The 14,387-nt window shown below is 40.4% G+C and overlaps 1 protein-coding gene across 4 annotated transcripts in view; it reads right to left on the reverse strand.

The window, feature by feature from the left end:
• Nucleotides 1-1,302: 1,302 nt before the first annotated feature.
• kiaa1328 (KIAA1328 ortholog) overlaps nt 1,303-14,387 on the reverse strand; it is a 202,500-nt gene continuing 189,415 nt past the window's right edge. For 3 of the 4 annotated variants that reach the window (XM_078220701.1, XM_078220681.1, XM_078220671.1), the window contains one exon: nt 1,303-4,111. In XM_078220701.1, coding sequence (XP_078076827.1) covers nt 3,886-4,111 — 226 coding nt within the window. In that variant the 3' untranslated portion in view covers nt 1,303-3,885. The remainder of the gene's footprint in view (nt 4,112-14,387) is intronic. The other variant, XM_078220691.1, reaches the window with a different exon arrangement.

Raw genomic sequence — 14,387 nt, forward strand, 5'->3', positions numbered from 1 at the left:
GAGGAGATTTATAAGAATGATTCCAGGGATAAAGAACTGTAGCTATGAGGATAGATTGAAGAAGTTGGGACTGTTTTACTTGGAGAAAAGACTAAGAGGAAACTTGGTGCAGGCATTCATAATCCAATAGATATTGATAGGTTAAATAGTGAGAAACTGTTCCCACTCAAGAAAGCATCAATAACTAGAAAGCTCAGATTCAAAATAATTGGCAAGAGAAGTAAAAGTGATGTCAAGATAAATATTTTCACTCTGAGGGTGGTTGGAGTCAGGAATTAACTTCCTGAGAAGGTGGTTGAGGTAGGTTTGATTGAGGTTTCCAAAAGGTAATTCGATTGCTATCTGAAAAGAGAGGAAATGCAAGGTTATGAGGATTAGGTAGGTGAGTGGGACTAGGTAGAATGCTCTTTCAGAGAGCCAGTGCAGACACATTGGGCCAAATGGACTCCTTCTGCACTAAAGATTCTGTAATTCAGTGCCACAAGTGTCAAGAGTACAGGCACTGGTGAAGTTTATCTACCTCGGCTATGCTCTGCATATGTATTATCAGCCCCTCAATCCCAGCTACAGTTATTTAAGATAGGTTGTATACTTTCAATGCAGCAATCATTCTGTGGCAGTTGGTTATTTTCCATTTTTTAGAGGCAAAATAAAGCTCACAGCATTCTGTGCCTTACACACCCAAATGTTACAGCACAGAAGGAACACTCATTTTTTAAATGATGATTTAGACTAATCTTCTGTCCTGTGTGGCTGTGGATGCAGGATTATGATTTGTAAAGCTGTTTTCCAGAGTGTTTTATTTTCATTAACTGGGGCACAAACTAAGGTACAGCATTCTCCAACCTGAAGAGTTCCATTATAGACCTAGTCTTGATCACCAAGGAAGACAGATTCCAAATTATAAAATATACACGTCTCTTTTCCTGCAAGCTTAATTTTGGAAATAAGATATTGCTTCTGTTTCAAGACCAATTAACATTGTGTGAAATGACCTTTATAAAACACTAGAGAAAAAATAAAAATTATAAAACAATTTAAAAGTGCAGCCATTAAAAAAGAACCAGAGGAAATTTCACAAGGTAATTACACTGTAAACCATTTTAAATTTGCATTTATATTAGTGACAAATCATGTTTGTTTAGATCAATTCATCCTTTGCATATTCAGACGGTGAAGACAGCAACACTTTAGTGGACATACGCAATCTGGTAAAAGTTATTTAAATAATCACTGTGGTAATGAGTTTGTTATAGGACAAGATTAAAGTAGGGCAATTACAAAGTCCAGTAACACTCCAGTCCACTTTAACTTTTTATTTTAAAAGATTAAAATAAAATTAAGCTATTAAAGAAAATGACAATGGCATTTCTTCTTCACATTGGGAGTTCAAACATCCAAAATACTAGCCACAAACAAAGAAAACATGAAACCTATCAAAGCACCCAACTTGACTTAGGTATAGTTTCTCTGAAATAAATATATTATGTATTAAGAGGACACTCAAAAAATCTAGCACCGAATGCTATACTCAGCTTTCATACAGAACATTGTTTATGGATATTGGAACATATGTTTAACCTCATGAGAAAAAAAACTCTGTTAAAATCTTATCGAATAGCTGAAACACTGAAGTCCAGAGATAAACAAAATCAGCCTCTTCTAAGAACCATCTTGCTGGCCCTTATTTATGATTTGTTATAGCAATTGATCAGCTATTGTTCAGATTCCCTCCCATAATCACTGCATTTAGGACTTCTTGTGCAACACTGTGATATTCAAGGAGCAAATTGCACAACATAATTGGCCAATTTGCTACAGGGGTGACATCCCGCAACAAATCATTATTCTATTAATAAAGGGCAAGATTTGAGTGCACCAAATGTTAGCTTGTTCCCCAGTAACATTATTACCTCAGGGTCAGCTGGTCATGAGTTCAGGCCCCATTCCAGGAACATAAGCACTTACTTCATCAAGGCAGACACTTTAGTGCAGCACTGTCAGAGGTGCAATCTAGTGCTTTAAATGTTAAGCCCACCTCCTTTGCTAGTGGATGTAAAAGATTACATAGTGCTATTTTCCCAATATCCTGGCTAATATACATTTTTCAATGACTATCTCCAAAGACAGATCAAATTGTCATTCATCTCATTGTTGATTTGAGGACCTTGTGTACAATTTGGCTGTTATGCTTTCCAACTCAACAACAGGCTGAATTTGAAAGCAACTAATATAGCTATGAAGTACATCCCATTGACCAAATAAATGCAATTTTCCTTTATTTTCTGTTAGTGTCATTTAACATTGTACGTATTTATTTTTAAACAGCATGTCCAGTCAAACCAAATAGTACAATATCTTTTAGGTATGGATTGTATTCTGGACTGAAGCTGTGTAGTTATTGTTCATAACTGTCACACTGTTATATCAAATTCATATTTGAAAAGTTAATGAGTGAAGAACGGTTATTCTACTATAGCAACTTACAATTGATGAAACTGATGTTTTTGAACATTAATATTTAAATTAATTCTTTATATACTGGACAACATTATACAATATTTGACATTATTGGTATTCAAATATTAGCTATTAACAGGATGCATGAGGGGGGGGGGGGGGGGGGGCAGATGGTCCCTGATAATAGGATGAAGTGTCCAATATAAATTACATCCTATTTATCTTAACTTGACTGTTAAATGTTTAATACACAGCACCATCTTTTGATACCATTTATTCACTGTCAGTAGATTCTAATTGTGGTAAATAAGATGATTCTAACTTCTGGGTCTGACATTTAGCATAAGTATAGGCCCATGTTAAAAACTGTGCACATACCAAGAATAAGTAGTGAACTTTAAAATACCATTTTTCATTTTAAGAATTAATCCTTCCGATAGGAGAATAAATGTGGTATTTGATATTCAAACTTCTCTTTTGGGAATGCAGGGTATACCACTTTGGAGGTGCACACCACTTTTTGTGTTATGTCATGCTATTTTTAACATGTGTTACTCAAAATCATTGCACAAGCAAGCTGATAAACTAATTCAGAAGAACCAAATTCTGCAATGAATTGGATATTAACGCCAAAACCCTCTGTCCTTATCCAGGGCTGGGATTTTCCATGGTCACTGAAAGTGAATGGAATTTTGGCTGGAATGTCAAATTCTCCATTCTCATCTGTAGCGGGGCAGGCACGGACGGGATCAGAAAATCTCACCTTAAGTGATGATTTCAACAGTGGTTTATGCCTGCATGTTCCATAATGCCTTTATATCTACAATTATTTCCTAGAGAAAGAAGAGTATAGCACACAGTCAAGAATTACAATTCTATGCAACATATTCGCAGTCTGCAGAACTAGCAGCATCTGAAGAGAGAATGCATATTGATCTATTGCAGTTTCACATCTAAAATGGTAACATGCCAGATGATTGCTCAGTTTTTTTGGACTGTGTTGATTGCCAATATGTGCTCTTGATATGGGTATTTTACATAATGAATCTGGTAAAAGCTGCTTCTTTCTATTCAAACAATTATAACATATTAATTATCAGTAATTATGACAAAGCAACAGAAAGATTGGTTAAGACAATTGAATTTTCTAGAGTTTGAAAATAATATGCCACAGGAATATTGCTGTAGGTATACTGCAGTTATCAGTTTTAAAGAATTCTACGACATTCTCAGCATATTAATCACTTTACATTTTGGATTAACCCAGCAGAGTGCACTTTGCCGCCAACGGTTCAAAGCATAAAAGTCATTTGGATGGTGCTTGTCTATCAACCACTAAAACACTCTTCAACACTCCAATTTTAGTAAAATAATTCAAAAATCATGATGATTCACTCATGCCAGTGAGAATGTTCGATCCCTTTTTTAAATGAAAAAAACATCTTCCAACATTCTGCTTTCTTCAAATTCATCATCTGAAACTCCACTATCTGTTGGAGCTTTTCCAGTCTTATCAAGCTTTTGATGGTTTCCGCTGCGAATTATGTTGCTTTTCCATGGCTTGCAGTATTCTTCCTTGATGTGCGAATTATGCTTTTGTGAGGAAATCGGACTCAATGCATCCACCAAATGAACGAGAGAGGCTTCATAGCTTAAGGATATTGAAAGAAGGAAAAAAAACTATGTTAAATTTAGAGCATTTGAGATTCCTTTCTTCATAAAAATATGCATAATAAAAGCCCTATTTCAAACATTTAAAGCACATAACTCAAGGACTTATGATGGTCTTATGATAATAAAATAACCATGATAAATTGTCAATGTTATGATACTCTATTATTCTCAGGAATCCATTTACCATAGGTGCCGGCGTAAAAGCCAACCTTTGAAACCTTGAAAAATCCCTCCAAAAAACGAGTTGATTTATACAGCGAATGTAGACATGAAATGAAGGTGAGGGTGATCACCGTCTTCATTATTCACTGCATGGGGTCTGCTTTGTGTGGGCATGCCTTAGATTTCTGTGCATCTGCGCAACACAGGCCATATCGCCTACTTGATCTCTTGTGCCCAATTATAAGGTACTGGTGAGTAAAACGTCCAGTTGCGGTTGAGAAATTGAGGCTGTCTCCTAATGGGAGGGTAGCATGTTGTGGCTGAAAAGGGTGGTTGACTTGTATGCCAAGTATGTGAAAAAAACATGATTTTTGGGGTGGAGACAATGGGTTTCTCTTATACCACCAGAATGTTTTAAATGCTATGATCTACGGTGAGTGTTTTCTAGAATCAAGCATGCAGTTCTGACAAAATATAATCCCTGATAGGCACTGTAATACCAACTATCATAAATCTGTCGACTGAAAAAAATACTAACAATGATAAAAACATGGTCAGATAGTTACAAAATCTGTTGAGAGTACAGAAGGTAATAACCAACCAGAACTATTTATCTGTGATTTAAAATAAGTTATGCTCTTGCCCTTAAAGCTAGCAGTAACAATAGTCCCAGCACTCTAGTGATCCTCTCCTTATAAATAATTGAAGAAATAGATGTTTTCTGTTCTTTCTTCAAGCATATTAATTATTCTTCTGAGCTTCTCTCCATAACTTCCTGGATACAAAGACCTCCTTCTATCCTTTTCACCAAACTAAACAAAATGCAAGCCTTCCCTCACACTGAAACATACAGGTGACATTTTTTTTATTTGATTTGGTTTATTATTGTCACATGCATTAGCATACAGTGAAAAGTATTGTTTCTTGTGCGCTATACAGACAAAGCATACCGTTCATAGAGAAGGAAACGAGAGACTGCAGAATGTAAGATATTGAATTAAAGCATTGTTAGAGAGTTTAAAAGAATTAGAATGAAGTTTTAGAAGCATAGAACGAGATTAAAAGATAGAATTAGAAAGTATGCTGGGCACAGCTTGCAAGAAATCACCTCGCTCCGGCGCCATCTTGGAAAATAAAAAGGCAAAATTTTGCTATCCCACCCCCCCACAGAAATCGTAGCGGGCGGGACACAGACCGTGACAAGGTCTGTTGACCTCAGGTGGGATTTTCCAGATTTGGGGCAAGCGCGGCCGGAAGATCCTGCCCTCTGTCGTCCTCCCAAGAACATATTTGGCGGGATTTTCTGGTTGTGCCTGCCAAGGGACCAGAAATGTTTGCCCGAGATCAGCAGACCTTTAAACAGTCCATCTAACTGTTCGTCCCGCCCATGACAGTTCCTTCAGTGAGCAAGACTAGAAAATTTATCCTATTATTTGCAGCTGTTAATACCACATATATATAAGCATTGAGACCCTATTTCATAGTGCTTTGCCAAAACATCATTGCTAAAACAGCAAGTTTTTAATGTCTTTAATAAATTGTGAAATTCTAATACATGTAATACAGTATAAGGCATTGACTAATGCAATGGTTATTCCATTCATAACGGAGGCTTTTGAACATCACTTGAGACTTAGTGTCTCCCTCACTTATGAAAGAGCCAGTATATTTTAATATTTATCTGTGCCCTGGTGTGGCTGCAGATTCTCAAAACTAAGACAACTCTCTTAACTTCATTCCACAAACTTCCTTTCCTCATGCCACCTTTCATAAATTTTCCATGCAGTAAATTTTCCACACGCCACAACATCCATTAAAAACTTTAGCAAAGCACACTTTGCTTGACAAATATGTACAACACAATATATCAATATTTAGACTCATGAAAATATCAACTGATTTCATTTGCGTTAAAAATGCCAAATAACCTCTGTCAAAAGAGAAATTAAGGTCATAGGCAAGGTTAATTCCATTAATTTTTTCAAAAGATTTACACAATTTCACAAAACAGCTGTTCTACTTTTAGACAGTAATTGTTCATTATAATAGATTTTTTTAATGGTTCAAAAAAATTAGTTTAAGAAAATAACGGCAGTCATCGTTTATTATATAGAGACGCTAGATGACAACTGAGAGCTAATATTAATGGGTACAATCAATCCAGCAAAAGCACGTAATTCAATGACAATTTTGTCTCTGTTACCAGAGACTGAGGATTGATATTAAGCATGTGACGTTCCAGGTGGAGTGTTCCTATATTAGGAGGAGACGGCAATCAACAGAAATAGAGTGCAACTATTATATAAAATATTTATTTCATACCCTGTAGCAGCAGGTAAAATAGATGACAGTGAACAGGATTTCACTCTGCAAATTGCTTCATGTGATAGGGAGCATTAAACTCTCAGTTTACAGCATCTTCATTCAGCAGTGCGTCAGAGAAGCTGTTTTTCTACACAACTATTGCATCTCAAATGAAAAGTACATTGTAGTGACTTGTGATTTACCAAAATTTGCTGGACTCTGGGGTGGTTCCCGCAGATTGGAAAATAGCAAATGTGACGCCACTGTTTAAAAAAGGAGGTAGACTAATGATGGGTAAGTATAGGCCGGTTAGCTTAACTTCTATAGTAGGGAAAATATTTGAATTTATCATCAAGGAAGAGATAGCGAGACATCTGGATGTAAATTGTCCCATTGGGAAGACGCGGCATGGGTTCATGAAGGGCAGGTCATGTTTGACTAATTTGGTGGAATTCTTTGAGAACATTACGTGCACAGTGGACAATGGGGAACCTGTAGATGTGGTGCATCTGGATTTCCAGAAGGCATTTGGTAAGGTGCGGCACCAAAGCCTGCTGCAAAAGTTAAAGGTGCACGGCGTTACGGGTAATGTATTAGCATGGATAGAGGATTGGTTAACTAACAGAAAACAAAGAGTGGGGGTAAATGGGTGTTTTTCTGGATAGACGATCAGTGACTAGTGGTGTGCCTCAGAGATCAGTTTGGGACCGCAATTGTTTACAATTTACATAGATGATTTGGAGTTGGGGACCAAGTGTAGTGTGTCAAAATTTGCAGATGACACTGTGATGAGTGCTAGTGCAAAGTGTGCAGAGGATACTAAAGTCTGCAAAGGGACATAGATAGTCTAAGTGAGCGGGCAAGGGTCTGGCAGATGGAGTACAATATTGGTAAATGTGAGGTCATCCATTTTGGTCAGAATAACAGTAAGATGGACTATTATTTAAATGGTAAAAAATTGCAGCATGCTGCTGTGCAGAGGGACCTGGTGTCCTTGTGCACGAATCACAAAAAATTGATTTGCAGGTACAGCAGGTAATTAAGAAGGCAAATGGAATTTTGTCCTTCATTGCAAGAGGGATGGAATTTAAAACAGGGGGGTTATGTTGCAGCTGTATAAGGTGCTGGTGAGGCCACACCTGGATTACTGTGTACAGTTTGGTCTCCTTACTTGAGAAAGGATGTACTGGCACTGGAGGGGTGCAGAGAAGATTCACAAGGTTGATTCCGGAGAGAGAGAGTTGGCTTATGAGGAGAGACTGAGTAGACTGGGACTATACTCATTGGAATTCAGAAGAATGAGGAGAGATCTTATAGAAGCAAATAGATAAGATAGAAGTAGAGAGGTTGTTTCCACTGGCAGGTGAAACTAGGTAAGAAGTCTCACAACACCAGGTTAAAGTCCAACAGGTTTATTTGGTAGCAAATACCATAAGCTTTTGGAGCACTGCTCCTTCGTCAGATGGAGTGGAAATGTGCTCTCAAACAGTGCAAACAGACAATTGTTTGAGAGCACATTTCCACTTCATCTGACGAAGGAGCAGTGCTCCAAAAGCTTATGTTATTTGCTACCAAATAAACCTGTTGGACTTTAACCTGGTGTTGTGAGACTTCTTACCGTGTTCACCCCAGTCCAACGCCGGCATCTCCACAGGTGAAACTAGAACCAGGGGGCATAGCCTCAAATAAGGGGGAGTAGATTTCGGACTGAGTTGAGGAGGAACTTCTTCACCCAAAGGGAATCATAGAAACCCTACAGTGCAGAAGGAGGCCATTCAGCCCATCGAGTCTGCACCGACCACAATCCCACCCAGGCCCTACCCCCACATATTTACCCACTAATCCCTCTAACCTACGCATCTCAGGACTCTAAGGGGCAATTTTTTTTTAAAACCTGGCCAATCCACCTAACCCGCACATCTTTGGACTGTGGGAGGAAACCGGAGCACCCGGAGGAAACCCACGCATACACGAGGAGAATGTGCAAACTCCACACAGACAGTGACCCGAGCCGGGAATCGAACCCGGGACTCTGGAGCTGTGAAGCAGCAGTGCTAACCACTGTGCTACCGTGCCGCCATATCTGTGGAATTCTCTGCCCAGTGAAGCAGTTGAGGCTTGTTTTTAAGGCAAGTATAGATACATTTTTGAACAGTAAAGAAATCAAGGGTTATGGTGAGCAGACGGGCAAGTGTAGCTGAGCCCACAAAAAGATCAGCCATGATCTTATTGAATGGTGGAGCAGGCTCGAGGGGCCAGATGGCCTACTCTAGCTCCTAGTTCTTATGTTCTTATAAGTGAGAACATTTGTTACTGGACTAGTAATCCAGTGATCAGGGCTAATGATCTGGAGGCAAGAGTTCAAAGCCCAACGGGGCAGTTCAGAATTTAAACTGTTTAATTTAATCAATCTGGATTATTAAGCTAATATCAGAAATGATAACCATGCAACTACTGGAGGTTTTAAAAATGCACTGGCTTGTGCTTTAAAAAAGGAAATCCTCCATCCTTAACCCGTCTGACTATATGTGACTCCAGACCCAGGGCAATGTTGTTGACTCCTTAGTGTCCTTTGAAATATCCTAGCAAGCCACTTAATTGTTTCCAAAAGAAACAGCTTACCGCCATATCTCAAGGGCACTAAGAGATTGAGATAGGGAATGAATTTTAGCATGGCTAGTGTCGCTCAAATTGCATGAGTGAAAAAAAGTCTCCCAAGATTTCCTGTAGGTAGTCAGTGTCATGTGGAATTCCAAGGTATTGGTGGAAATTTTCCAGCCGTTCATGCCCAGCCAGATCTCCAGTGTGCGTAGCGGGACGGGAGAATCCTGCTGGCATGAATGACCAAAAAATTCCAGCCATTGTTTTAATGGAGAAGGAAGCTTACTCTCAAGGAAACAGATGTATTTGTTAACCCCCTTCTAGAGCTTGAGGACATGAAAGATGTGTGATTTTATGCCTTATGCTTGTATAGTCAGACATCAATTACCACAGAACCAGAGAATCCCTACAGTGCAGAAAGGAATTATTTGGCCCATCAAGTTTGCACTGACTCTCCGAAACAGCATCCCATCCAGATCCTCCCTTCTGCCCTATCCCTGCAACCCCACACATTTACCATGGCTAATCCACCTAACCTACAAATCTTTGGACACTAAGGGACAATTTAGCATGGCCAATCCACCTAACCTGCACAACTTTGCACTAAGGGAGGAAAACAAAGCACCCAGAGAAAGCCCACACAGATACGAGGAGAACGTGCAAACTCCACACAGTCACCCAAAGCCGGAATTGAACTTGATTCCCTGGTGCTGTGAGGCAGCACTGCTAACCACTATGCCACCATGCCCTACCTTTGTACGTGCATTGTTAAAAGCTCTAATCATGCACATTAAAAGACATTCAACTGCATTACCATAGCTAATTCTTTCACTATCAACATCCTGTGATTAGCACTATCCAGAAAGTGAACTGGACCAGCTAGCTATATAAAAACTGTGGCTACAAGAGCAGGTCAGATGCTGGGAATTCTTCAGTGAGTCACTTACCTCCTGGCTCCCCATTGCCTGTCCATAGAGACATGGTGGAATATGCCCACTTGCCTGGATGAATACAGCTCCAGGCTGAATACAGTTGGACACTACCTAGGGCACAGCTGATTGGCACCCTAACCACCACCTTAAGCATTCACTCCCTCGGTGCTACAATTGTACAGGATTTTGGTAAGACCACACCTGGAATATGGTGTGCAGTTTTGTTTCCTTATTTAAGGATGGATATATTTGCATTGGAGGCAGCACAGCACAGGTTCACTAGATGGGACAACTCTCTCATCCAAGGGATCAATGAGACTGGCAAATTGGATACATGGGGGCAGATCTTCACTACCGAGATGAGTTGCTCGATTTGGGAAATTCACCAACCTGGGAGATCCACCTTGGTTTAAAGGTCCCCATTAATACTGAGGCTAGGAATCCTGTGGCGAGTAACTCACCTCCCGACTCCCCTAAGCCTGTCCACGTTCTACAAGGCACAAGTCAAGAGTATGATGGAATTCTCTCCACTTACCTGGATGAGTGCAGCTTGAACAACACTCAAAAAGCTCAACACCATCCAGGACAAAGCAGCCGACTTGATTGGCACCTTATCCACAAATATTCAGTTCCTCCACTATCGTGCCAGCAGTGTGTATAATCTGCAAGATGCATTGCAGGAACCTACCAAGGCTCCTTAGACAGCACCTTCCAAACATACAACTACTGCCATCTAGAAGGACAAGGGCAGCAGACACATGGGAACACCACCACCTGGAAGTTCCCCTCCAAGCCACTCACCATCCTGACTTGGAAATATATCGCCCTTTCTTCACTGTTGCTGGGTCAAAATCCTGGAATTCTCAAGTGACATGTCATCGATGAAGACGAACATCTCGCCAGGGCCATTCCCACACCCTCACTACTTGCCTTAAAACAACCACGCAACCTCAAACAGATCATTGTCCGCAGCCCAGCCTTCAGAAGAAGTGATCATGACACCACACAACCTGCCACAGCAACCTCTGCAAGAAGTACCGGATCATCGACACGGATGCCATCATCTCATGTGAGAACACCATCCACCAGGTACACGGTACATACTCTTGCAACTCGGCCAACGTTGTCTACCTGATACGCTGCAGGAAAGGATGTCCCGAGGCATGGTACATTGGCGAGACCATGCAGACACTACGACAACAGATGAATGGACACTGCTCGACAATCACCAGGCAGGAGTGTCCCTTTCTGTCGGGGAACAGTTCAGCAGTCAAGGGCATTCAGCCTCTGATCTTTGGGTAAGCGTTCTCCAAGGTGGCCTCCAAGACACACGACAATGCAGAATCGCCGAGCAGAAACTGATAGCCAAGTTCCGCACACATGAGGACGGCCTCAACCGGGATGTTGGGTTCATGTCACACTATCTGTAACCCCCACGACTTGCCTGGGCTTGCAAAATCTCACTGTCCTGGCTTGAGACAATTCACACCTCTTTAACCTGTACTTAACCTTCTCTCCACTCGCATTGTCTGCAGCTGTAAAGACTTGATTACCTGTTAAGACTCATATTCCAACCATTATCTTGTAAAGTGAGTCTGTGTCTATATATGCTCTGCTTGTGAACCCAATCCTCCACTCACCTGATGAAGGAGCAGCACTCCAAAAGCTTGTGCTACCAAATAAACCTGTTAGACATTAACCTGGTGTTGTGAGACTTCTTACACTACCTCAGTGGTAACAACAAACCTTGAGAAATGTCAACAAAGATTTTTATTGAACCTATTGTATAGATGGTCATGGTGTTTTTCTAACCTACGCAGTTAAAGGTCAAACACATTACTGTGGATCTGAAGTCACAAGTAGGTCAGACCGAGGGTGGCTCATTTCCTTACCTAAAGGGCATTAGTTAACCAGGTGGATCTTTACACAATTTTGGGTAGTTTCATGGTAAACATTGCTGAGTCTAGTTTTATATTCAAACTGTATTAATCAAGTTTAAACTTCACCAGGTACCATGGTGGGATTTGAACCTGTGTTCCCACAGCATTAACCTAAGCCACTATCTCCCCTTTGAAGCTTAAAATCAGCAAACGCATCACATGGTCTATTCATCCTATGTTACTGTCGGTGCATAATGGTAGTACTGTGTACCATCTACAAGATGCACTGGCCATGGATGCTTCAGCTGGATCTTCCAAACCCACAACATCTATCAGCTAGCAGAAGGAGGCCAGCAGGCACTTGGAAACACCATCTCCTCCAAATCGGTCACTATCCAGAATTGAAAAGATATTGCTGTCCCTTCAGTACTGTTGGAAAGCCCTACTTTTTAGCATTGTGGTTGTGCCTATACTACAAGGACTGTATCTGTTTATAGCAGCAGCACTGTAACCTTTTAAAAGGCAATTAGGTATGGGCATTAAATGATAGCATTGCCAGCAATGCCCACACAACGTAACAAATAAAAATCTCCCTCCAGTACTTGCAGTGTAATCTGGTCAATACATTCTGAACTCTCTCCATTAACTAACATTTCCACTCACTGAGTTAAGAAAGTGGCTTCTAATATTACAGTACTTATTCAATTCCACTTTGTAAAACATAACATTCTTCTATTTTACTTTGATTGATTAAAATAAAATTAGGACACTCATGTTTGGATTTATGAGCCTTGCAAGTTATTAGCCTGTTGTGTGATAGTGAGAGTTTTCTTTTCAATACTACGTAGGCACAGATATAAACAATATACACATTTGTCACTGTAAAGACCTATTTCTTTGATGGAAATAAAATACTCAGCTGCTGGACTCATTTTGTACTCTTGTGTTATTATGTCTGTAGTTTGGTTTCCATCCAACTACAATGCAATAGTAAAGCAAATGACAAACCTAGAAGGTACAGAATGCCATTTGAAAAGCCATGATGGACACAGCAAGAGTAATAGACTAATATAATTAGCAGTTTGCTTTCTTCATGTATGAAAAAGCTGCTCAGATAGCTATTAAGAGCTCAATTTTGGCTTTGTTGAGATTTAAAATTAATTTGTGCATTCAAGCCAAGTCTCCAGACCTAATCTGGATGAATGCCAGAGATCTTTTCTAACCTTTTTAAAATATGATTGGAATTTTGCATCTGTGCACTTAATTATGAATCCATAATTTCCTCTTCCCATTCATTTTAATGTACAAGAAAATTACAGGTTGATGCATGTACAAATAGATAACTGTGGTTAATGGTACTCTCTCATACAGTTTGCCGATCCCATCGTACATGCATCTCTATATTGCCCCGGACTGTCCTCCACTTGCAAAATTAATCATACAGCTCTTAATAATGAAAGCTTAGCCAGGGGACTGCCAGTGACCAGGTAAACCATCTCTTAAGATTCAGGGAGAGCCATTGGTAAAACAAGCTGCCAAATGATCACCAACAAAATGGGCATTAGCTTGCTGAGAGACTGTCGTACACCAAAGGTTCACTGAGCTACTGGACAATCAGGAATTAGAACATAGAACATAGAACAGTACAGCACAGAACAGACCCTTCAGCCCACGATGTTGTGCCGAGCTTTATCAGAAACCAAGATCAAGCTATCCCACTCCCTATCATCCTGGTGTGCTCCATGTGCCTATCCAATAACCGCTTAAATGTTCCTAAAGTGTCTGACTCCACTATCACTACAGGCAGTCCATTCCACACCCGAACCACTCTCTGCGTAAAGAACCTACCTCTGATATCCTTCCTATATCTCCCACCATGAACCCTTTAGTTATGCCCCCTTGTAATAGCTCCATCCACCCGAGGAAATAGTCTTTGAACGTTCACTCTATCTATCCCCTTCATCATTTTATAAACCTCTATTAAGTCTCCCCTCAGCCTCCTCCGCTCCAGAGAGAATAGCCCTAGCTCCCTCAACCTTTCCTCATAAGACCTACCCTCCAATCCAGGCAGCATCCTGGTAAATCTCCTCTGCACTCTTTCCAGCGCTTCCACATCCCTCTTATAGTGAGGTGACCAGAACTGCACACAATATTCCAAATGTGGTCTCACCAAGGTCCTGTACAGTTCCAGCATAACCCCACGGCTCTTAAACTCCAACCCCCGTTAATGAAAGCTAACACACTATAGGCCTTCTTCACAGCTCTATCCACTTGAGTGGCAACCTTTAGAGATCTGTGGATATGGACCCCAAGATCTCTCTGTTCCTCCACAGTCTTCAGAACCCTACCTTTGGCCCTGTAATCCACATTTAAA

This window comes from Mustelus asterias, chromosome 1 (genome assembly GCF_964213995.1).
Source record: "Mustelus asterias chromosome 1, sMusAst1.hap1.1, whole genome shotgun sequence".
In the NCBI taxonomy this organism is placed as follows: Eukaryota; Metazoa; Chordata; class Chondrichthyes; order Carcharhiniformes; family Triakidae; genus Mustelus; species Mustelus asterias.